We start from the raw sequence: 26472 nt of genomic DNA, 5'->3' as shown, positions 1-26472 counted from the left end.
CTGCCCGAATTATCAGCAGAACCCCCTCCACACACCACATCACTCCTGTTTTACAAGAGCTACACTGGTTACCCATCAAGTTCCGCTCGGATTACAAAATTCTTCTGCTTACATTTAAGGTGATCCACAATCTTTCTCCTTCATATCTGTCAGATCTACTTCAAGTCACCACTCCTTCCCGTACTCTCAGATCCTCTTCTTCCATACAGTTAACTGTACCCTCTGCTCGTCTTGTCACTATGGAGCAGAGCATTCAGCCGCTCTGATGGGGGGGGGGGGGGGTGGCGGGTGTAAGTTGTTGAACACAAATTAAGTATTATATCGCAATCGATCTAATTACTAACGCACCAAGTATAAACCTAGCTTTAGTCTCAGCAAGAGCAACACCTGTTAAAATAAGTGGGGGGATGGCGTCAAAAATATATTAAAATGAAATATTATAAAATATAAAATAAAATATTTTTAACACCTGTTAAAACACGCATCCCCCCCCCACACCCCTAGTTTTATCTTCAATGTTTATTTCTTTGGTCTAATTTTACGATTGTATTTTATTGTACGGTGTCCTTGGGTGCTAGAAAGGCGCCATTAAATAAAATGCATTATTATTATTATTATTTCTTGAACAGCAGAGATAATATAATGTAAATAACAGGAGAAAAAGATTGAAGCATGAGATTGTTTTAGCGTCTGTGGAACCATCTGATGCGGATTTAAAACTCGGTCAATTTAAGATATCTCAGTAGGCAGCATATCCAATAACTAGGACCGCCTACGTGTCGGGAGCGCGCACACTCACTGGGTTTTGGGACAGACCCCTATCCAAACCCAGAATGACGCCATTTTGAGGCATCTGACCCATCCCAGACTGCAGGGGGTGGCGTGAAGGATGAGGGTTTGTGTGAAGAATTCACAAGTCAGAGCCATAACAAACACAGCCACACGCAAGAATGCAGACACACTGGTCTGGAAGTTTCTGAGAGATTAGCCTGTATCAGAGATGTGTGTGCTCTGGGTTTTTAACCCTGTGTTTTGTGTCCTTGAATAAACTTGTAAACATTTTATGAAAGACACTCGAGTGTGATCCAAAAGCCATATTGTCCATCTCCCTGTTCACATACCTGATATCAAAACCCAAACACTTCCATCACAAAAACCAAGATCCACACACTGTTTCCCAGCCTAAATAATTTTGTTGCTATATTTTGTTTTAATTTTATTGCATTCTTCCTTCTCGAGTGTGAAGACTGCACCAGTTTCCTGCTTTCAACAGCGTCCACACACGTAGACGCAGCAGCAGAGCTTGGATGGTGTTTGAACCTTTGATGGTGTTTAAACAAGCTCTGCAGCTCAGACATCATGTTTAGCCAAATGAAGAATGAGGAAGAGCTGTTCAGTTTCAGGAAGAGTTCAACAGGATACAAACACACCTCTACCAGAGTAAGTATAAATGTTTCGTCAATATAACCATTTCTGTGTTGGCTAATTAATACACTGATTTCTGATTCATAAATTTAAATGCTTTGAAAACACGGTTAAGTATTAAAATGTCATGGTGACCAAAACACTTTTTGTGTACGTAGACACTGGCAGTCATGGTCTGGTGGTAATCACCATTACCATTGATGGGTAAATGCAGAAGACAAATTTCAATTGGGGTGAAAAATCGCAATTGACAAATATGGCACATTTACATTTTTTTACACCCTGTGTGAAGGTTTAGAGATGTGTGTGTGATGGTCACAACTTTGTTCGTGCGAATATAAACATGAATGTTTTTGTACAGGTATACAGTATGTTTTTTGTTAGGCGAGCTGTTTACATAAGGTCCATTCTTCTTACAGCACTATGGGCGCCTCCGTCTCAAAAACACATCCTTTTGGCAGAAAGAAAAGATCCAAGACTGACATTAGAGCTGTACTGTCCTGGAAAAGCCTCACGAGGGCGCTACATCCCAGGAAAAAAAAGAAGAAGTTGATATTTCTGAGGAAGGTTTCGGCGGGCAACAGCAGAAGAGTGTCTCTGTCAAAGTCACTGAGCAACACACGCAGTGCACTGCGTTCACTGAAGGGTCTATCCCTCAAATGAACATGGATCCCCGTTGTGTCATGGTCCATTACAAGGCAAGATGCGTGTGTGTGTGTAAAAAAGAAACATTTCATGAATCAATACATCATCCAGAGGTTGTGAAAGGTTTTAAAATATTTATTTGTGCCAACATACAGGGTGGTAAAGGTAAACCTAACGGTACATTTACAATACATCTAAATACAACAGATTTTAAATAAAATGTTTGCTGTTCATGGCAAATTCTGCTCTCCTTACAGGAATCAGGACATGCACGCCAAGCTCATAAAGCAAAGTCCGGGTCCACCCATGCCCTAGCCCATGTCCTGTAGTAAAGCTGCCACCATATTCCACGTTCACACTGAAGTTGTTCAAGTCTCATATTTCTGGCTCAGAAATGAAGCTGCGCATTGGTTTTGAAGATCTGCAGTCCGGCGTGGCTCAGTGTTCTCTCCGCCCCAGTGATGCGGAGCCCTAGAGAAGGAAGCAGAGCCCTTGCATGGGGGCAGACATGAGAAGCCCAACTGTATAAACCAACCAGCAGCAGACCTTCTAATCTGGCCATTGACTGACAGGCCTTCATCCCTGGGTCTTGAGTAGTTACAGAGAGTGATTACAAGCATCCTTATTTCTACAAACATATTAAAAGTTACAAATGTTTGTGCTCTACCATGGAAAAAGTACGGGCAAAGTGACAGAATATCATCTCTCACTGCATGACTATGTCGTTTGAGTTACTCTGAGAAGCTAGGTCCTTCATCTCGTAACACAAACACGGTACAAGTGGAACAGTGAGGAGTGCTGATTAGTGAGTGAGTGTGCAGAGAGAGTGCTGTTATCAATAAAAAAAAAAAACAACATAACAATTACTGGGTTATGGTCCTTTCTTTGTAAAACCAACCACATGGCACATATACATATACACACTCATTATGTATGCATGTGTCCAGTTGGTCAGTGTGCATTTACTTTCAAGTACACTGAATTTTCAAATGAGATTATGCATAATTATGAAAAATGCCCTATAGGAAAACAAAGCGAGGAGAATAAGAAGTGTGTCAGGTGCCCCGCCCTGCCCCACCTGACCAGGTAAGGCAGCATGGCGGCCCCACATGGATGGCTCTGCAGGCAGCTGGTCAGCTGACTCGAGTGTGGAGTACATATTGAGTGTCGGGTCACCCATATAGTGCTTGATGTTACGCACACTGGACTCGTACGTAAGTTCTGACCAGTGAAAGTCCTTATCCTCTCGTCAGTTCTGTTGTGTAAGTAACCCCATGCACGCTGGATGTGTGTGAATGGTGTATGGTTGCAGCGCTAAAAAGAACTACTCCAGTGCAGTGCCTCTCAGCAGTGGACAGTGTGTCTGGGCAGGCCCTCATATGTGGACAGAGTGTTGTAGGTCTTCTGCATCTCGGAGCACCAGCTGTGGCCTGTTCTGTTGGTGCAGTGGGCCGCCACTCTGGAGCCTAATCGTCTGCACACAAACACAGAAAGAACAACAGGAAATCTTTAGGCTCCAGTGCTGAAGGCTGTTTGTGATGGGTGTTGTTCAGTCTTCTGTAATTAGGACCGTCAGGGAAGGAATTGTAACCCTTCGGGTGATAAAAGTCCAGGTTTGCTCATGAAGTCCCGCCTCCCTGTCCCTTTCAGATGCTCATCAAACCCAGGGGCGGAGCCGAACTGTGCAGGGCTGCAGAGGTCTAGGAGCAGGGGGTGGAGCTAAACTGCATGGCAGCGCACGTCTAGTATCAGGGGGCGGAGCCAAACTGTGCAGGGCAACAGAGGTTTAGCAGTGGGGTGGACACACTGGCATGTCCTAACTACACAGGAAATGGCAGCTGGATTTTTCACTCTGCAGAAATAATGACATGCAGTCAGTATACAAACGCTTACAACCGGAGGTGAAGAGACTCCGCAGAGCTGAACCTGTTGAGGAGCTTTTGGGCATTCTAGCTTTGACCATTTCGTCAAGCCAGCAGAGAGCATTCTTTAGCAAAATCATCAGGATGGTTCAAAAACAAAACCATGATAATTCTAAGTTAACTCAGACATGTGCTCAGATCAGCCCATCATACACACTTCATCTGGCCACAGCTCAAAAACATCTGTACAGTATAAAATCATTCAGAACTGTTAAAAGAGAATTTGACAGACTTATTTCTCTACTTCGTGTTGAACTTCAGAGAAATTCTTGTGTCGAGACCACCACAGAAATCTTCTAATCGGATTTGCACTCCTCTTGAGCCTTAACCTTGATCCATGCTTGGACAAACTATGTTTGGATTACGCTTTGTTGACTGCAATTACAAACATAGGGTTCAGCCCCATTTCTTCATGTTCGTGACTTCATGCTTCGAGGAAGAGATGCGGTTAGGAGGAAGAGATGCGGTTAGGAGGATTGCCAGGAACAGTGCCAGCTGCCACAACACACTGATATGCTGTTCAAGTTAAGAGGTGGGGTAGTTGCACAGACTTAAATATATGATCTATGGGGTAGTCACACACATTATATATACACACACACACACACACATACACACACACAGAAATGTGGTTTTATAGTCAAGTTACTGAAGGAGGTTCACATTTATTTTTGGTGAAGATTTTGAATGCATTTCTAAATAAATTATGTTTAAAAACAGTACACTCATGAAATTTGTACATTATGTAAGCCGTTTGTAGGATTAGGTAGTAACTTGACTGTAGAATAGTTAGTGAAGTTGGCACCAACGATCTGACGTCAGCACTGTGCTATGAGTGGGGGAATATGGGATAGTCGTGGCGAAAGCTGCAGGAGTATTGTAATATTGTGATGAAGAATTAGGCAATTAATGAATGTCTAAATCTTTAAAAACATGAATGTACAGGGTTAGAGTCACGGGTATTCGTTTTATAATCAAAACTACTCTATGGCATTTTGGATCACTTCAGCTTTGTGTGGCAGATGTGACATGCTGCCACACACACGAACGTTGATAGATGTGTGGTTGACACGTTTATCGCAGAATGTGAAATAGGTTTTATATTCATAAGAGACCTCTAAGCATTATTTATGGATAAGATCTCCACACATGCTACCAGCAGGTGGAGTAGTTATTTTAATGTTCTTATTTTAATGTCATTTCTGACTGTTACGATTATTCCGAAAAACAGGTAACTGCATTTGTTGTGATCACATATTTATATTGTAATTCGAGACCGCTGAACACATGCTGTATGTTAACATTGACTGAATGGGTTGTTCACTGCCATGAACGCTAAAAGGCCAAACCTGAACACCAGATTTGTGGTCTCCACGCTCACTGGTACAAACATGGAATAAACCCTGCAATGCTCAGCATTCTTCCTGAATTCAACACAACGCACATCTCCAAGTACTAGTGGCAGTCCCAGGATTATACGACCACACAACAGACCCATTATAACAGTGGGATGGCTACACCCATCACAGGTAATGGCCGTATGTAATCAGGATACCAAAACAAGGAAACCTTAAGTGCGTCTAGTCCCTTTATTGGGGAGCTTAACCACCCCTAAATTGAGTCCCAGCACCCCTAAAAATAGAGTAAAAAGTCATTTTTGTAATGCACGTTTGTCTCCAATAAGCTGAAAAAAAAATCATATATGATTAAATTCCAAAAAATAAATAAATAAATAAAAATAAAAAACCCTGCACACTGTGTGATGAACTTTTCTCTCCTACTCCTGCCCTGCTGGCCCTGAAGCAGCGCTTTGAGTGCACGCACACTAGTATGACTGTAGGGGAAACGGTACCAACAGTCCTCTTCATGCTACTCTGAACCACCGATCACTCACGGTGTTATCGGTAGGTAGGAGTGTGGATATCTTATGTTTTAATGTTGAGCTTTGGCACCCCCAGGTTCTCAGAGTACACCTAAAGCTCAGATCCTAGGATCACGCCTGAGGGAAACTCTTCAATGCCACCGATTGATATTTTCAACATATTTTAAAAATACTGTATGTTTGAGAAAATGTCTCCCAAAACATGCTATGGTGCCCAAAACACTAGCATAAAGATGTTTTAGTGCCAGACATCTGTTTATCTCCACAGCAATGGAGTGAAAAGGTGTGCCACTCCAGACTCGCACCCGTTACCTGGACTCAATTAGCAGAGAAGAAATGCTTGTGTTCCTCATCCATTCCTGATGCAGAAACGCACAGTAGACATCAGTGGTCAAACTGACGGTTATGTGTCTTCTCACAGTATACATCAGAAAGGCCATTGGGCTGATAGAAGGGCTGGGTGAGACCCATAAGTTGTCCCACAGACCTGGAGCATCCACCCAGACACATTGGGGAGTCGGGGTCAAGCAGTTCTGCTGCAACTGCCCAAGACCATCTGGGTCATGACCACCACACTACCCGATGTTGAAGCGGTATCATCTGGGTCATGACCACCACACTACCCGATGCTGAAGCGGTATCATCTGGGTCATGACCACCACACTACCCGATGTTGAAGCGGTATCATCTGGGTCATGACCACCACACTACCCGATGTTGAAGCGGTATCATCTGGGTCATGACCACCACACTACCCGATGTTGAAGCGGTATCATCTGGGTCATGACCACCACACTACCCGATGTTGAAGCGGTATCATCTGGGTCATGACCACCACACTTCCTGATGCTGAAGCGGTATCATCTGGGTCATGACCACCACACTTCCTGATGCTGAAGCGGCATCATCTGGGTCATGACCACCACACTTCCTGATGCTGAAGCGGCATCATCTGGGTCATGACCACCACACTACCTGATGCTGAAGCGGTATCATCTGGGTCATGACCACCACACTACCTGATGCTGAAGCGGTATCATCTGGGTCATGACCACCACACTACCCGATGTTGAAGCGGTATCATCTGGGTCATGACCACCACACTTCCTGATATTGAAGCGACATCATCTGGGTCATGACCACCACACTACCTGATGTAGAAGCGGTAGCAGTGGGTCATAAGCGCACAAGCTTAGCTGCTTCAGCTATGGGGAGTTAAGTGCAGCACATGGGATGGTGCTGATGTTCACACTGCAGACTGATGCAGCCAACACGTGTTTTGAGTAATACAGATCAGATGTTTAAATCAATTCCCAGAAATGGGTCTAGTATAAGATATGTAGATCACAATATCTACTTAAGGTCTCCATGACTCAAACACACAGAGACAGATAATGTTACGAGGAGCATGAGTTAACATTAGAATCCTGTGAGATTCGCCCATCTCTGCTGATCTTATTTCTCATGATCCATGGCTGTAATTAAAATATTGTAATGGTTAAGATCAAAATGTAGGGCTCTCTTACACAGATACATATTATTTGGAGGGGAAGAACTGGTTTTAGATCAACATAAAAGGATTAAGGTGGATGAGTGCTCACGTGTGTCCGCTGAGATGGCTGACTAATTATGCCTGTCTAGGCTTGCTCAGTAAACATTCAGCAAGCCTGAGACAGGCCTAATCAATCGATCAGTGCCTCCTCAGGCCAAGCCATGGCAGCAAAAGCATGAAGCAGACCTGAATGCAGAAACAGAGACAGAAGGTGCTTTTTCAAGCTGGTTTATTTTCCGATTTAAAAATAACCTCTGGAGAACTTCAAATCAATTTTTGTACAAAAATAATAAAAACAGCCAACAAAACAAGCCCGTTTTACAAACAATAACAGGCAGCAGAGTGGTCTCTAGAAAATCGTTCAGTCGTCTCTAGAAAACAGTTCCTGCCGATATAATTTTCAGGAATAATGATCAGGCATGTTTACACCAAACTACAGCCATGCTTTTATGTCCACAACACAGGTGTCCTCCACTCTGCCAGGGAGTGATATTTAAAAGTCTCCCTCTAGCACTCTGGGTCTGCGAGAACGTATTCAAGACTGGTTTGAAGGCAAGACGGCCACCACAGTCAGAGGTTTGGCCTCGTGAGTCTGCTGGACCAGTCAGACTCAGAGTCAGGAGCACTGCAGACTGCCTGGGCCGACCTGACTGATCAGATACCTGAAACCCTGCAAGACCTCCACAGTTAACCAGAGGAGAGTAAAGATGCCCAGGAGAGACAGAGCAGTGACGGATGTGATGCATCTTCTATTAGAAGCATCTGACGTCATCCACATTAAGACATTACATTACCAGCCTTATTAGCTAAACTGATTTGTCTCTCGCCATCCCACACACGTGTAAATCATGTTAGCAATCCCAACATGACACTACAGATCAGGAAGCCCCATCTGACCTGCATGCGAGAAGCAGAGGAACCCTAGTGGATTTTACCCACCACAGTTAAGGTTGGCTTTGTGAGTTGAGGTTTACCATGCCAAAGGTTGGCTTTGTGAGTAGGGGTTGGTTTTGTGAGGAGAGGGTTATGGTGGTGAGCTCAGATGAGGTTGGAAGGTTAGCTATCGGAGCGTTAGCATATCGGAACTTTAGCTTTCGAAGTGTTAGCATATCGGAACATTAGCCGGAAAAAGAACACAGTATAGTATCCCCACACCACCCAGGCACACGGTGGTCTGTGAAAGGCTGAGCACCTGATTACACCACACAGCGAGACTGCCACAATCTCAGCACACTTGCTGTATAGACTTTGTAAAAACATGACGACAGAACTGCTTGTTTTTCCTGTCATTAACAGATCACAGACAAACATTACAAAAGTCTGGATGATTTTTCATGAAGGTTGAACAGTCTGATTTTCATCCAATTGTGAGGATGAACTGCAAGACAATTTACATACTATCCATGAGTCGTCCAATTCTTGTCTCCTTCTCTGGATAGTGAAATAAAAAAAAAAGAGAGAGAGACATTAAAACCCGATTCAGTTCAGAGGGCAAGAATCACTGCAGGCTATTGGGACTCCACATGCTCGTCAGTGCTCATCAACAGTGAGCTGAAACCCCCCCCCCCTCCCGTATACAGCGCAGACCACACGTGTGCATGCGCACAGACCCACCCCACACACCCACAATCACACACCCACACTTTGTCCATCAGCGAGTTCACTTCCAGATGCCCCAGGGCCAAAACGGGGTCCGAATCACAATACCACAGATTATAAACCATAGACATGCACTACAAATGTATTGATTTCCCATCAGATAAAATCAGTAAGAGTTTAACCCACATTTATACATATATTTAAAAAAGAAGACAGCCCTATGACGATGCCGTTCCTATGATGATCCCGTTCCATGAAACCTGGAGTGAAACTCCTAATGGACCCAAATGCTATATGCATATTCCACTGCAGGAACACCAAGAGCCAAGCAGCTAATGGACATAAAGGTCAGGGGTCACTGCTTGGTGACTCAAAGCCAAATTCTACAGCTAAATTCTAAAGTGTAAACTCCAAGCAGACAGTATTCCAAGTCTGGTCTCTCCCAACAGGTCTGTGAACCTGTTCATACACTTGCCAAATGGTACAATAATAATATATATACATATTTCTAACTCCAGTTATTAACTTGAAATATCATGGTTAACTACAGACAAAAATAGACAGAAGTAGTAAAAGAATTGACTAAATTAAAAAAGTAAAATAACATTTACATGAATCTGGATAAATTGTTATATTTTAATTTGTGTTTTTAATCCTATATAATCTTGTCTATGTCCCTGTTCTAGCTAGGATTCGCTCCAGTCGGAGAGTGAAGCCAACATGGTTCATCTCTCCCGACCTGATCGTACCAAACCACCTGCTGGGTAACAGCTATGTGCTCAACGCTGCCCCCGTGTGTTGATCAGAGTGCGGCACGACGCCAGCGAATCCCGCTGCAAACGCCCGAGGCACCTGGGCCGTTGCATGACCAAGGTTGAATTACAAGTTATATTTCAGTGCTAGCTGCTCTACAAGACAACTACAGAAGGCAGGGAGATGTGTGAGCGGAGGGGCCGTGGGGTGAGGGTGTTAGAGGTCGCAGTGCGTTTTCCAAACCAAGGTTACACTGTCGTTGCAGCCTTGGGTGGCACCTTGCAGTCAGCGCCCAGGGCCAGACTAGGCGTCTGCATGGTGAGTGGTTTGTGTCCCATTGCTGTCGGTGAGTACCTCTTGCTCGAGGGTGTTGAAGCGGACGCCAGTGTGTTGTCCACGGCCCCCTCCACGCATACACAGGCAGCACAGGATGCGCTTGAAGGTGCGCCGCATGTCCTTGTCTCGGTACGAGTAGATGATTGGGTTCATGAGAGAGTTCATCTCTGCCAAGACTAGCAAATACTTCTCATAGGTCAGCACGCCACAACCACACTTTAACCCATCCAGCAGGAGGAGGACCAAGCCAGGAGTCCAGCACACCACAAAACATCCTGAAGAGAGAGAGAGGGGGGGGGAGGAGGATATAAATATGTAGGAAAACACAATGGGTGGAGTAGGAGAGGGGTGTGTGTGTGTGTGAGTGTGTGTGTGTATATGAGAGAAGAAGACACAAGTGAGGCGGTGTGTGAAGGACAGAGTGGAAAGGGTTTGTGTGCAAGAAGAATGAAGAAAGACCAGCTAGACAAGTCAGAACAAGCCTGAGACAGAACAGTGCCAAGAAACACTCCCATACTCCGTGTGTGTGTGTGTGTACACGCACCCAGGATCACGAACACCGTCCTCATCAGGCTGACCACGTTCTCCTTGTGCTTGGACTGCGTGGTGTGCTGACTCATGCGCAGGTTCTTGCGGCGCACGTAAATGAAGATGCGCGTGTACACCACCACCATGACGGTGAAGGAGAAGAGGTTCAGCACGGCCCAGAACACCAGGTAACTCCTGCTGTACAGCGGCGCCATCTTGGAGCAGTTCTGCAGGTCACACATGCAGTTCCAGCCCATGGTGGGCACCAGACCCATCACCACGGCAATGAGCCAGATGCCGAGGATGAGAAGGATGACACGGCGGTTGGTCATGCTGCTGTGGAGCTGCATGGTGAAGATGGTCTGGTGCCGCTCCAGCGCGATGGCCATCAGGTTTATGACGGACGCGGTCAAGCTCGTGTCGGTCAGACCCTGGAGGGACACACAAGGGCAGTGTTAAAGACGGCTTCACTGTGAGCGAGACGTGCAGTGCACTCAGCCTTCTTGGGCAGAGCGGAACTGTAGAGACGTTCCTAAGGACCAAATTGGGCAATGACTGAAGGGCCTGGAGAGGAGTGATGGGTGGACATGGTCTGTACATACAAGTGGACTGGACGACAACGGGTGAAAAGTGAATATTCCATCTGTCGGCTGCCCTCCATTGGCTGGATGCAGTTCAGCTTTTAACCCCACACATTCCCAATGTAAGTGAATCGCTCAGACGATAAACTTTGAAAAACTTTATACATTGCACATCAAAAGTTTTTTTGGCAGTTATGTTCTGTCAATTCTATAAGAGCCCCTTCTCTCTTCTACAATAAAAAGGTTTTATAGAGGTTTTTTGGTGTTACTTAGAGGGGTGCGTCAATGAGGTGATTGACAGCTAATAGATCAAACATTAAGAAATTTGCTGTTGAGCACATTCACAAACTTCACTTGACAGCTGTATTGTAGTGTGGATTAACAACACTTGACATTTTAAATAAACAATGTCATGTTTAGCAGTAAATTGTTGTTGACCCTCAGGGTCAAATTCTTTGCAGTTCGGCAAGTGGCTCAGTGTGACATTTGACTAGCTAGCTAGCCAACTTTAAATCCCCTCATGTTAGCAAACTATGCTAGCTAGGGTTAGGGTTTTATGAATTGGACAAATTGGAATTGGAGTTCTTCACATTAAACTATCAATGTCCTTTGACTTTTTTAACTCATTTATATTTTTGTATATTGACTGTTGACTGTTAGCCAACTGCTTTATTCACTTTTACATCAAGTGGAAATAAGCTAGCTTAGTTCCAACAGACCCTCCGGTTAAGGTTGCCTAACCCTGTGCATAGCGGTGGGCGTACCCTGACGAACATCATCGATGTTGGGGGGTTTGAGATACTGCCCCCTACAGCTTCTAATGTACTATGCAAGCGCATCCAAGATGGCAGCCCCCATCTTGGTTGCTTCAGAAATTCACAGTGGTAGTCAATGGTGATGTACTGTACTGTATGGTCAGATCTGAACCAGAGTGGTGGGATGCTACTGGAACTCTGTTGACTCACCCTTAAACACCATATCTGAGCACAAGGTTTGTTGCAAGTTTGATGAGATGGTAGAGTCCTAAAAGTGTAGCAAGAGTCTACCAGGAAGGACTGGCAGAACACAGCCTTCTCATGCACTGCAGACGGGGTGGAGAACATGGTGACTGGGTGGACCCTATTCCAGACCTCCACCGTGAAAAGAGCATCACATACTCTATATGGTCGAAATGTTTTGAAACCTTAACCACTGAATTCAGGCATTTTATCTGGTATCTTTGCTAGAGGTGTATAGAATCTCGCACAAAGCCAAGCAATCTGCAGTGAAAGAATGTGTTGCTCTGAAGACCTCACTGAATTACAGCACAGTACTGTGACAGGATGCCACTACTGCAACTAGTCAGGTTTGTGGAATTTCTTCCCTCCCTACATATTCCATGATCAAGCGTCCTGCAGCAGTGGAAACGTGTTGTGTGGAATGACGAGTTGCGCGTCTCTATCTGTCAGTATGATGGACAAGTCTGGGTTTGGTGAACTCCAGGAGAATGTTACCTGCCTGACTGCACTGTGCCAACTTGGTGGAGGAGGGAGATAGCTGTGGGGTTGTTTTTCAGGAGTTGGCCTATGCCCCTAGGCTCCAGTGAAAGGATATCTCAACACCAGCAGTATGGGACGCTGTTAAGAGGAGGTGGCTTTCTGGGCCACTCTCACTGGAGCGGCTCCTGATTTTGTATCACAAAGTAAAAGCAGTCATGGCTTTGGCTGTTGTAGAAGCACATGCGGGGCATGTGAGCAGTTTGAAGGGGACATAGAGGGAGACTCGGGGCAATCTGAAAGCCACAGGAGTGGAACTGGCTGTGGGACTGGGAGGTTGAGTTGGGGATATTTGTGGATGATGTCCTTTCTGGGTTCGTTGTACAGAGGCGTGAAGCATACACTGGAGAGGTTGGAGGCTGCATATAAAGTGGTCAGCACCTCCCAAACCTCTTGAGGGGGAGAAAAAGAAGCAGTTTAAGTACGTCTTGTATCTGTGGGATGAGAAGGCGTTCAGTGAGATCCACCAGAGGTTCAGGTGCAGTGGCTGCTGTGATGTGCTCACTATCAAAGTGTAGTGGTGAAGGTTGATTGAAATAAAGCAATACTCTCAATGTACCACAATACTCTACAATCCCACCATCACCTATGGTTCTGATGTCTGGGAAAAGGCCGGAAAACAGTGTTCACATAATAAGAACATTTTAAGATAAACATCATACAGGTAAACAGCTCATAGTAAATGGAACAAAAATGTTTTGATTACTGAGGAGATAGAAGTATTTAGGCTAATCTCCTGCACCATTTCATTTACTTGTAATATAACTGTCCCATCAATTTCAATTAGCTAGTGGCTAGCTAGTCAATGTTGCAACGTGAACATCATTGTTCTGTGAGACGTGAACATACATTACACTGAACACAGAAGTTTACTTTTTTTTTTACAAGAGAAAATGACTCAATCATCCCCGTTTTAAAAGGTTGATTCACCCCTTGTGTGTATACACAACAACATACTCATACGTATACACATGCAAGTACCTGCTTGAGTTAACAACTGGTATATGGAGAGAGAGAGTGTGTGTACCTGTCGAAGGAACCATTGGTATATTGAGAGCTTCTTCGTCCAAGGTCCTGTGTGGAGCATCACATGCATGTAGGCAATGCCGGCGAACAGGTCGGCCGCTGCCAGATTCCCCAGCAGGTAGTAGATGGGGTAGTGGAAACGGCGGTTCACAAAGATGGCAGTCATGACCAGGATGTTGGTGAGGATGACGAACACGGAGACCATCAGTCCGAGGCTGACCACCAGGTAGTCCTGAGGACGCCATTCATCTGGGATGACTTTGCCCGAATTCGTGTAGAAGAACGTCACATTCATGTCATTATAGCAAACGGGCGGGGCTGTCGTCGGTAATGCCATTCTGGATGAGGTAGGAGCCACACAAGGATATGTGAAGAATGCAGGATGTAATTGGCTGGGGGGGGGTGGGGGATCGGGGGTGTTGATGGACCCACCAGTGGTGTGGATCAGGGTTGACCTGAGGAGGAGGAGCACTGGGGTGCTAACGTACACGTGCCTCTCCTTCAGACCAACACCAAGTTGTCCAGCTTCACTCTCCTGGCCTGGAAATAGAAATGCATTTCTTAGAAGCTTTAAACCAGAATCTCACCCAACAGCTGCAATGCTTATCCAGAGCAAAAACACAGTGATGTCATGCGTCTAATATGCACAACAATGCTGATAAAATCAAATAACTTGTCCAAACAGTAGCAGAGACACAGACACACACAGACCAACAACAGACATTGTAGCACACACAAACCGACCGACAAAGGCTCTCACACACCTCAGTATATGAACCCCATGCCATGCAAATACACCAACGCTGCTTCTCGTCACAGTAACACGAAACAGGCACAACTCTGCACTCTTGAGGCACACACACACACACACACACACACACACACACACACACACACACACACAAAATTCTGTGCTTTATAATAAGGACAATGAGAAACAAGCATGTGTACGAGTGTGAAAAAACTAGTACCCCACAATACAAAAAATACAAAAGTGTGTCCGAGATGGCCCAATCCACATAACCAATCACAACCCACATAACCATCATTACAAAACACACCCAGAAGCCACTTCTCCTTCAGTCTCCGGCTCCGTGTGCTGGACTACCTCAGAGTTTACGCCTCTGTTCCTGCAGGCCAGCAACAGCACGATGTCCTGGGTGTGATCACCAGGGCGCAGATGTACAGTCATACCGGAGTTCTTAACACAGTCCTGCTACAACAGTCTGCCAGCTGCTGTCAATTAAAAATTAAACGTCAGCGGGCGACAGGTCCTAGCAGCGGGCGACAGGTCCTAGCAGCGGGCGACAGGTCCTAGCAGCGGGCGACAGGTCCTAGCAGCGGGCGACAGGTCCTAGCAATTGCACTGAAGTTCTATGTTACTGAAGAGTTTGATGAACTGTGTAAGGCCCACTTTACCGCAGTTACCACCTACAGCTGCAGCCGTTCTGCCTTAGCATTATAACTGGAGAGCAGAAACTGCAACAAGGCTATGGACCAGTATATCTAGGTTCTGTGAGGAGGCGAGGTGTGTGACAGCATGCACAGGAGACTGTGATACGGCTCAAAGGGGGTGGACACTTTACTGGAGGATGATGGTAGGTGTACAGAGTTACAGGGGGTAAAAAAAAAAATTACAGCTGGAAATTATTTCACTTGTGTCCGCTTTGATTTAGCAACAAGCCAACACACAAATATCAAATATGAAACAAAAAAAAATTAATTACATGTAGTGCTCAAGATAGTGAGTTGAAGGGAGGTAGCAGTCTTTCAGACTAGCATGTTCCTACTTCACCAGTATGTAGTGAAGATGACACTCAAAAGAAAGTAGTCCAACTAGTGGGTGGCTCACCATCTAATTCTCCAGTAGATCCACCACCGTCTCCTCAGATCCTGATGATCTCTGATAAAAACCTGACCTCTATGACTAATTAGACTCGTTGCTAGACTGTCTCGACCAGGTCTAGCCAGCAACGGCGTTATTTGCCCTTGCACAAATAATTCTCCATCAGTTCAGCTGAGTATGGGAGATTTGAAGTCCCTAATTCTCTTCTTTGGTAGTACTGTTCTCATGAATTTTAATAGCAGGATTTCTACTATTACTTCATCAATAGTTCAAGGATTCAAAGTGTTTATTGTCATATGCACAGAGGGAACAGGTTTCCTAAGATACAATGAAAATCTTACTTTGCTCCTCGCTAAGAATGCCACAGGAAATATACACTAAATAAAATAGTAATATAATAATAAACCTAAGCTACTACAATATAGAATCTTAAATTTACACCAGAGAATAAATTACAGCGGAACAAAAAGTAGTGTGTATAAATTACAGTGATGTGTTGTAAAGTACAACAGTGCGATTGTAATCTAAAGTGTGAGGAGTCATTTCTGGTTCAGAGCTCTGATTGCGGTGGGGAAGAAGGAGTTCTTTAATCTGGAGGTCTTGCAGCTCATGCTCCTGTACCTCTGGCCTGAGGGCAGAGGTTTGAACAGTCCGTGCTGGGGGTGGGTGAGGTCCTTGATGATGGCGGCAGCTTTCCTTCGGACTCTGTGGTTGTATATGCTCTGCAGAGAGTGCAGTGGAGAATTGGTGATCTTCTCTGCAGTTTTCATCACTCTCTGCAAGCATTTACGGTCCATCGCAGTCAGGCTGCCGTACCACACGGTGTTGCAGCTGGTTAGGAGGCTCTCAATGATGCAACTGTAGAAGTTGGTGAGGATCACAGGAGACATCCCAAACTTCTTCAGCCTCCTCAGGAAGTACAGCCGCTGTTGAGCCTTCCTGACTAGCTGCCTGGTGTTCAGTGACCATGTGAGGTCCTCACTGATGTGGACCCCCAGGTACTTAAAGCTGCCCACCCTCTCCACCTCGAGCTCCCGGATGAAAAGTGGCCGATGAGGTCTCCTCTCCTTCCTCATGTCCACCATCAGCTCCTTCGTCTTGTCCGTGTTGAGGGTAAGGTTGTTTTCATCACACCATGCCACCAGTCTGGTCACCTCCCTCCTGTAAGCTGCTTCATCTCCCCCAGTGATACGTCCCATCACTGCGGTGTCATCAGCAAATTTCAGGATGATGTTGTCCTTGTGGGAGGCGACGCAGTCATGGATGAACAGAGTGTAAAGAATAGGGCTGAGGACGCAGCCCTGTGGCGTGCCGGTGTAGGTGGTGATGCTGGCTGAAGTCCTGTTGCTAATCCTGACAGACTGGGGCCTGCCCGTTAGGAAGTCCAAAAGCCAGTCACAGAGGGTGGGGTGCAGGCCGAGTGTGGAGAGTTTGTGGGTGAGCCTGTGCGGGATGACCGTATTGAAGGCCGAGCTGTAGTCCACAAAGAGCATCCTGATGTAGGAGTCTTTGTTTTCCAGGTGGGAGAGGCAGTAATGAAGGGCAGTAGCGACTGCGTCTGAGGTGGACCTGTTGTGACGGTAGGCGTACTGTAGGGGGTCCAGGTGGACCTGTTGTGATGGTAGGCGTACTGTAGGGGGTCCAGGTGGACCTGTTGTGATGGTAGGCGTACTGTAGGGGGTCCAGGTGGACCTGTTGTGATGGTAGGCGTACTGTAGGGGGTCCAGGTGGACCTGTTGTGACGGTAGGCGTACTGCAGGGGGTCCAGGTGGACCTGTTGTGACGGTAGGCGTACTGTAGGGGGTCCAGGTGGACCTGTTGTGATGGCAGGCGTACCTCAGGGGGTCCAGGTGGACCTGTTGTGATGGTAGGCGTACTGTAGGGGGTCCAGGTGGACCTGTTGTGATGGTAGGCGTACTGTAGGGGGTCCAGGTGGACCTGTTGTGACGGTAGGCGTACTGTAGGGGGTCCAGGTGGACCTGTTGTGACGGTAGGCGTACTGCAGGGGGTCCAGAGTGTCCGGTATGCTGTCTTGGATGTGGGCCAGCACCACTCTCTCAAAGCACTTCATAAGGATTGGAGTGAGTGCTACTGGCCTATAGTCGTTCAGGCAGGTGGGGGGGGCTCTTCTTGGGGATGGGGACGATGGCTGTTTTGTAGCAGGTGGGAACAATACTCTGGCTGAGAGAGAGAGATAGTTGCTACTACACCTCTCCTTAACACTAGAGGAATCGACAGAAAGAACAAAACAAAGAGTGGCGGTCTTGGTAGACTGCACGAAGCAATAGGTGGAAACACTCGATCCCCAAGTGTGATTCGCCGTAGCAGCTCCTATAGGAAACGGCGTTGTGCTGAGCGTGCGGGACAAAGTGTATCATCTAAATCCTAATTGGTTGAGATTGGGGGCTGCCTGCCACGCGTGTGTCAGGCAAAAGTTAGCCCTTCGCCAACCGGGCGGTTATTTTATTATGACTGGCATTAACACCATATGAAATGTGGGTTACAATCAGATTGGTATTTACATCAAGTAAAAACTTTCAAAGAACAGAGGCCTGCTGCTGGCAGACCTCAGACAGATAGAGCACCGTCATCACAAACACCAACATCGGACTTCATATCATGATATATTTATTAATTTCAGTCAATACGATATAATTCCGATATAATATCGATATGAACAATATAAAAGCAACAGAAAACTGCCAAGAATGCCCACAACAGATGTCTGTATCTACAAATGTCTGAAAAATTAATGCCAAGTATATGAAGACTCCTCGTATAAAACTTTACTTTAGAAATAAAAATGGTACAAATAAAATCAACCTTTTATTTGTATTCAGCCTTCATATATGAACATGAAGCACAACATCATTATCAAATAAACAAACTCGACAGAATGAGTCTTTCCCCCTTTATCAACCATCTCGTCTGCTTTATTATCGCTCGTTGAAGCTCGTTCAGTCACATTTGTATTGTGGTCAGCGCTGCTCATTTTGCAGCTAGTACACGTCACGCTGGAGACAAAACCAAAACTACCATAGTCTGCTGTAGCTGAGCACTGGCTGTGTCCACGTGGTGTTCGTGGTCCATCACTGAATGCAATGAACTAACGGCCGTGCCCCGTTATGAACATTGTAATGTTGTAAATAGAGTTTATTGAAATATTGAAAATTACTGTTGAAACATTTTAGCGCAATTTTAGAAGTTATTGTATGGCCCTTAGCCCGTTCATCACAAACACAAACATCCAGCCTGTTGGAGCTGCAGCCCCTTTACCTCGAACAGGCCTCATGTACACTATAGATTCTTAGTTTTTAATCGTGATAAACATGTTGCACCTTCAAAGTGGCAGACAAGCTACATAAATAAAACGGCCATTAACAATGTGTAGTGCACTACAAAGTGCCCTAAACTAATCTCGCAGAAGAATGCCTTTCATATACAAGCCGTCTACAATAATCAAGTTCAATGAATAGCAGCAGTCGTATGTAGTCAGAAACTAAGTATTAAAGTATTTACAGAGGTATTACTTCTCGTTTTTGATGGGTGTTAGATCTGCATTTCAATGGAGGAGATTGCACTTCATCAGAGAACACACACACACACACACACACACACACACACACACAGAGCAGATGTGCTAAACAGTCCAGTCCCCAGGTTTCCATTCCCTTGTACAGCTGTAATTAATCATCCCAGCACACTGCACAAACAGCCACCCATATCACACCAGCAAAGCGCCACACGAGAGAACGAAAGAAAACAGACAGCCCCTGCAGTCAGAGTGAGATCTTCAGGGCAGACAGCCCCTGCAGTCAGAGTGAGATCTTCAGGGCAGACAGCCCCTGCAGTCAGAGTGAGATCTTCAGGGCAGACAGCCCCTGCAGTCAGAGTGAGATCTTCAGGGCAGACAGCCCCTGCAGTCAGAGTGAGATCTTCAGGGCAGACAGCCCCTGCAGTCAGAGTGAGATCTTCAGGGCAGACAGCCCCTGCAGTCAGAGTGAGATCTTCAGGGCAGACAGCCCCTGCAGTCAGAGTGAGATCTTCAGGGCAGACAGCCCCTGCAGTCAGAGTGAGATCTTCAGGGCAGACAGCCCCTGCAGTCAGAGTGAGATCTTCAGGACTACGCCAACAGTTTCCTGAGAACTACCAGGTGCCCCATCCCCCAACTGCCTGATGGATCGTCTGCCTCACATGCCACAAGCAGTGAACACTTCCTCTACAGACCATACTGGGTACGAGCATCCTCTGAAGTGCTCACATTCACGTGTCTTCTCCTGGACATACGTCAATACGCATAATCTTGGTGGTGCTGGCATGGAGAGTCTTACACGGCGACAGAAAGATGAAGGAGACACCAATACCTGCTCCATCGTGAGCACCTTGATTAGGACACAGCAGTGAGTGCGTTTACATGCACTTAACACACTGTAGACAGATTGGATTTCATCAGTAATCTGATGAATGTGTTTAAATGCAGTTGGGTATTCAGATAAAAACTCAGTTTACATGAGACTGGCAATAATTGTATTTCTACTTTGCAACCAGCCGATAATCTCATAGAATTATGCGACAAACTTCTATGGTTTCTGTTGCAGCTTTTTATAAACATGGTTCCACTTTACTAGTACATATTCAAAAACCAATTATGTTATTAATAAAATATTGTATTGACAATAATGGAAAGAAGTGTTTCCCCCTGCTGGGTCCAGGAAGGGTGAGAGAACAGGAAGTGGAGTGGGGTGAGTGGGGTGAGGAGAGTGGGGTGAGGAGAGGTGAGTGGGGTGAGTGGGGTGAGGAGAGTGGGGTGAGGAGAGGAGAGTGGGGTGAGGAGAGGTGAGGAGAGGTGAGGAGAGGTGAGTGGGGTGAGTGGGGTGAGGAGAGGTGAGGAGGGGTGAGGAGGGGTGAGTGGGGTGAGGAGGGGTGAGTGGGGTGAGGAGGGGTGAGTGGGGTGAGGAGAGGTGAGTGGGGTGAGGAGAGGTGAGTGGGGTGAGGTAAAAAAAAAAGTTTGTTTTTTTTATTATTATTATTTAAAGTGGATTTAAAGCGAGGCCATGACAGTAAATGCTTCCAACTAAAATATGTTCATATATTCCAGGATGTAGTGCACCCCTGGGAACAATCAATCTGGATATGAAATATAGTATTTACGAAATATAGCTTTCTGAAAAAAGTAGTCTCGTGGCACAATTTGCCCCTGGTGCGGGGTAAGTTGTACTTTTAGAGAGAATACATCGGGGTAAATTGTGCCACTTATTATTAAAGTAAAACAGTACATTTTGATCTCGGAAGACAAGGCCTAGTACCGCGCAAACACGTTCACAATTCAAATGAACAAATTGACACCAATTCTCTTCACAGGTCTGGCCTACTACACAACATCCTATTAGTCACCCCCCTTTTTCTACCTTTTATACTTTCTCTTTTCCTTTTTCAGATGTTTTATCCTTTTTTTCAGGGCAGAAGAACCAGTTTCCTCACTTGATTGCCCAGGATTTGTTTCCGGAAGAGTGTGTGGCTCCCCTGGGTCTGAATCTGCTTCAAGACCTGTGGCATGGGTTGGATGTTCACGTGAAGGTCCACAGGTCAGCAGCAGCAGCACGGCTGGTGGGCTCTTGTGGGTTTGGCCGGTCTGTTAGCACTGTATGCACTGGGGCATAAACTTCAAAAGATATCCCTGTTGAATGGGAATATGACCATCACTCTGAAACCTTATCTGATGTTTCTGGGCGTCACTGCTGACGTGATTGCTTGGTTTACAAGATCTGGAACCTTAGTGCCTGCCCACCCAAAATCTTGACCAAAAATCTGTTCGATCATGTGAAAGACATTCTTGAAGATATCTGATTTGTAAGAAAGGTTAGCCTATATGATGGAATAAAAGAGATAAAATTGACCTTTTTTGCATTGCAATCATCATACTCGTATTTAAATGTATTGCAGAAACAATTACCAAGCAACATAATTGTGCAGCCCTACACTACATTTTGTAGAAACGTGGACCACTGGGAAATCGTACAGGAACTGTTCGGACGCTTACTAATCAAATTTTGCGCTACAACAGCAAAGACGCGTCTTTAACAGTCATCACATTAACGCTAACTCATGTTTCGTGTCTACTGTACTAACAGGAACTAAACAAACCGACAATCAAACAACTCGGAGCAGCTGCTTGTTTAAGAAAGCCAGCAAACCTTTTGGTCACATTCAGACATGGTTTGGTTATGTATCATTCTGTATAATTCGCATCGTATGGGGCTCTGAGAGACCACACCACATTCCTTTGAACAGCGGGAAAGCCATTAAACTCTGCAGTGGTCTCCCGTGGTTCAACAACTCAAATGGTTCACTCTAAAGCACGTGAGTCTAAGGTTTGATCAAAAGGACCCAAGAGCGAAAGAGAGACACACTTAACGGACTCTGAACAGGTCTATAAAACTCTGCTGCCATTGAACATAAATGTATCACCTTAATGGTTGGAAATTTAAATCCACCACAAACATTTTTAGCAGTACAGCAGGTTGGAGAGAAAATAAAAAAAGAACGGTTCGGCATTCTTCGGTTAAACGGCAGGATACAGGACTAACCCTTTTTCTTGTCTTTCACACACGTAACATATCCGCTCAGTACAGATGTAGTTCCACCCGCCCTTCTACATACCATGTAACCTGTTTTAGCCCGCTACACAACTCGCCTCGTTCCGTCTTTACACACTCGCTTAGTTTTCCGCGCTATCACGAGGCTGTGTGAACAAATGCGCTTCTTACACCGTACACAGTTCCTAGTGAAACTCAGCGCAGTGAGAAATTATTTCCCTTCATTAAATAACCTGCCGACTGTGCTCAGACGCACGCAAACCCGCAGCTGCAAAGGTTTATGTGACAAGCGGATGTAAAGTCACAAGAGACGCATCGTTGAACCTAAAAACCAATGTCTTGGTGTCTGTCCCGTGAATTTAGGTCTTGGAAAGTGCGATTTACCACTGAAGGTCTCGTTTGGTTCCGATGGGTTTTTGTGCGTTACTACTGGACGGGGAATCCAAATAGTCCAAACATTTGGGTGCGCCGACCAAACGTTGCAAGAAACCACACTACATTGTAAGACATGACAGACAAAAAACAAATATCTATCTATCCATCCATCCACCCACCCACCTCTCTCCGCGTTTTTTTAATAATACGCACAGACGTGTAGGACCGTGTGGCAGTGCAGTTTGTTAAAGAAACAGCTGAATTCCCAAAGCAGGCGAGCCATGTCAGTGATAGTACACCGACACTCAACCAGGTCGACACCCAGGACGTCCAAGTCTGCTCCAAGGTGAACCCATTGACGCAGCAACATCGAGCTGCACAACGCCGCGAGAACACGTCCACAAAGATAGACTTAGTAAGACAAACACACAACACTTTGAAAGTCGCTCCGGATAAGAGCGTTTGCTAAATGCCCTAAATGTAAATGTGGTCAGACTTCTCAAACATCGAAACCATTTCTCAGTAAAACAAACCCGGCGTCTACTTACCCTTTCAGTTAATCTTTTCTTAGTCCATGCTTCTATGATCAATCAAAAACTCATTTTTTGTCTAACAAACACTCTTCAGGTAATAATATTCCACCGATAGTATGACTTTGTCAAGTGCGATCAGGGAAGTTTATGGTTTAGTCAGGGCGTGGCGGGACTCGCAGCTTATCACCATGAAACTTGTCCGCCTCAGTATAACCTGAGCACGGTAGTCCCGCCCCTGCCGAGCCTTACCGAGCGCAACTACACCTCGAAGGCCAATGAAAAGTGGTTAAGGCTGATTGACAGCCCAGGTGACCAGGAAAGCTGTTATTTCGATACCTGCAAATAGGCTGTGGAATTCGTTTCAAAATATGTGCCTGTTGATCTGACATGTGCAGTGCATAGTACAATGATTCATGTTAAAACATATTTAAGCAGAGTCGGTGATCCAAATGTTGGTTCTGATACGACATGCATATAGGCTACTGATAGACTGTGCCGACTGCTGTCTGATTCAACACAGCGGTATCTAATCAGACATAGGAGACAACACTCGTGATTTAACAGATCAGGCACAACGCTGTTGATCCTAAACATTTAGAATCTGTTGCCATGGTACCATCGGCTTAAAGAGCAAAAACGTTGACGAAGCTACAATGAAGGAGAGAGCGCGTGTTTTCACGTTGATTAAACTATAATGAAGGAGAGAGCGCGTGTTTTCACGTTGATTAAACTATAATGAAGGAGAGAGCGCGTGTTTTCACGTTGATGAAGATATAATGAAGGAGAGAGCGCGTGTTTTCACGTTGATGAAACTATAATGAAGGAGAGAGCGCGTGTTTTCACGTTAGTAGTGGGTATTAGATCTGTAGTTCTGGTCTCCGTCTAAAATGCCGTACATCCCTCCTATACAGTACGCCAAAGTAGTATGTAGTATGTTTGAATACACAGTATGCATTAAACAGTAATTAAAAAGTGCCCGGATGACTTAATGAATCGGGAGCCATTTCGAAGTATGCAATTGCAGTACACTGCCCTATCCCATAATTCAACTGGAGCATTTAACTATGATCGTGTGATGTTATATGACATAGGTAAAATGGTAGACGTAGTATGTCCGAGGTAGTATGCAAACTGCCCAATCGCCTACTGAAACTGCTTAACAGTTGAGCTAAACATACTGCATTGAAATCTAGTGCGTACTGTTTAAGTACATAATTTCGGATTCGGTGAGTTGGGGGTAACTAGAGCCACACAGCTGCAGTATTGCTATCACATGTGCATGGTTTCACGTGAGTAGGGGGTAATTACAGCTGTACCTCTGCAATACACGACTCACATTCTGCGTGTGTTTTCACGTGAGAAGGGGGTAATTAGAGCTGCACTAATGCAGTATTGCTATCACATCTGCATGTTTTCACGTGAGTAGGGGGTAATTAGAGCTGCACTAATGCAGTATTGCTATCACATGCGTGTGTTTTCACGTGAGTAGGGGGTAATTAGAGCTGCACTAATGCAGTATTGCTATCACATGTGCGTGTTTTCACGTGAGTAAGGGGTAATTAGAGCTGCACTAAGGCAGTATTGCTATCACATGCGCGTGTTTTCACGTGAGTAGGGGGTAATTAGAGCTGCACTAAGGCAGTATTGCTATCACATGTGCGTGTTTTCACGTGAGTAGGGGGTAATTAGAGCTGCACTAAGGCAGTATTGCTATCACATGCGTGTGTTTTCACGTGAGTAGGGGGTAATTAGAGCTGCACTAAGGCAGTATTGCTATCACATGCGTGTGTTTTCACGTGAGTAGGGGGTAATTAGAGCTGCACTAAGGCAGTATTGCTATCACATGTGCGTGTTTTCACGTGAGTAGGGGGTAATTAGAGCAGTGCCGCAGAAGTACTGGTCTCACATTCTGCGCGTGTTTTCATGAGTCATATGGATTTGCTTACTGTCATCTGGCAAAGAGCAGAAAAGGCTGAGATCCAGAGAAAGAGGAAAAGAGACAGAAAGAGAGGAGGAGGAGAATGAGAGTCCAAGACAAAGAGAGAATAAAGGAGGGAGAGAGAGAGAGAGAGAGAGAGAGAGAGCGAGCAGGAGAGGGGTGGGACGGGACCACTGGAGGGCAGGAACATATGAACGCGTGTTTGTATCTGAGAGCATGCTTGAATTCCCAAGTGTTTCGGAGTGTGTGCAGATTGTGTTATGAAAACAGGGTTTTCTGGAGGTTTTTGGAAGAGAACTTCATTCTTGCTGAAGTACAACACAAGTGTCAAGATCAATTACATTATGACCTGATATTCATTTCGCTCTCTCCCTCTCTCTCCCTTTGTGTCTTTATGACAAATTTCACAGAAATTTCAACAGCTTCATCTGGTCCAGACATGCCAGACGAGGGCGCTCTCCAGGACAAATAAGTAGTCTGCTTCTTTTTCTGGTTTGGAAAACTGTTCTACAGTGCAAAGCTGTGTGATAATGAGGAGCCCTGCAAGTCCCGTAACAGTGCCCGGAGTCCCGTAACATTGCCCAAATCCCACAACGCAGCCCAGGTCCCGTAACACTTCCCTATGAGTCCCGTAACACTGTCCAAGTCCCACAACCCTGCCCATGAGACTCATAATACTGCCCAATGAGTCCCGTAACAGTACCACGAGTTCCATAACACTCTATGGGTCCTGTATCTGTGTCCAACAAGTCATATAACAACATGCTGAGTCCCACGTACTATTCCCATAATAACCACACACTTACTATCACACACACACCCCTACCTTCCGGGAGCGATGAGTGTTTTCACTTCATGTTTAATTTGTGGTGCAGAAATGGACTGGGTTGGGTTAGCAGGCTGTTCAAAACCTCAGAACAGAACAGCGGGTTCAAGCAAGGGGGCAGGTAGGATATCTTCTGTGCAGTGTCTCTAAGAACTGAATATGTGAGTCATCTCACATCTGCACTGAAGGACGCTGATACTTGAATCATGCTACAGTAGGTCATTAGCTCAACCGTACGCTAGTCTTCAGTTTAACTCCGATACCTGGATATTTCCAACACACACACACACACAGAGCCCTCTTCCAAGCACTTATGTCTTAACACACACGCACGCACACACAGAGCCCTCTTCCAAGCACTTATATCCTAACACACACACACACACACACACACACACACACAGTTAACAATTTTTTTAGCCTTGCCGGTGCTGGAATGTTCAAAGAAAAATCAGAAGGACCCATTAGAAGTCACAGAAGCGATGAATGACATTACTAATGTTTGGGTTTGTTGAGGATTTGTGTTGGGTGTGCTCTAAGCTTTTAATACACAACCATTACGTCCTGTACACT

At 45.5% G+C, this 26472-nt stretch overlaps 1 protein-coding gene and 2 long non-coding RNA genes across 7 annotated transcripts; 2 read left to right on the top strand and 1 right to left on the bottom strand.

Moving 5' to 3' along the window:
* The first annotated feature begins 1093 nt into the window (after positions 1-1093).
* Positions 1094-2465, top strand: LOC143484231 (uncharacterized). The gene is made up of 3 exons (XR_013122576.1): positions 1094-1440; positions 1845-2123; positions 2328-2465. It is a non-coding gene; the product is annotated as an uncharacterized LOC143484231 (long non-coding RNA).
* On the bottom strand, positions 2191-23356 carry LOC143484201 (lysophosphatidic acid receptor 2-like). Of its 5 annotated transcripts, XM_076982831.1 has the most exons (7): positions 23150-23356; positions 14549-14631; positions 14217-14324; positions 13786-14122; positions 10659-11073; positions 10133-10389; positions 2191-3544 (listed from the first exon to the last, which is right to left on the bottom strand). In XM_076982831.1, exons 4-7 carry the CDS (start codon positions 14119-14121, stop codon positions 3446-3448), a joined length of 1107 nt encoding a protein of 368 aa, XP_076838946.1. In that variant the 5' UTR covers position 14122; positions 14217-14324; positions 14549-14631; positions 23150-23356; the 3' UTR covers positions 2191-3445. The 5 variants fall into 5 exon arrangements, with proteins under 5 accessions (XP_076838946.1, XP_076838945.1, XP_076838943.1 ...); XM_076982830.1 differs by having other exon boundaries at positions 13786-14324; XM_076982828.1 differs by lacking the exon at positions 14549-14631.
* Positions 19667-26281, top strand: LOC143484238 (uncharacterized). The gene is made up of 3 exons (XR_013122587.1): positions 19667-20030; positions 21089-21215; positions 25484-26281. It is a non-coding gene; the product is annotated as an uncharacterized LOC143484238 (long non-coding RNA).
* Positions 26282-26472: the final 191 nt, after the last annotated feature.

Source organism: Brachyhypopomus gauderio, chromosome 20, assembly GCF_052324685.1.
Source record: "Brachyhypopomus gauderio isolate BG-103 chromosome 20, BGAUD_0.2, whole genome shotgun sequence".
In the NCBI taxonomy this organism is placed as follows: Eukaryota; Metazoa; Chordata; class Actinopteri; order Gymnotiformes; family Hypopomidae; genus Brachyhypopomus; species Brachyhypopomus gauderio.
Note: the sequence above shows the minus strand (reverse complement) of the source record. Positions and strands in the feature narration are given on the sequence as shown.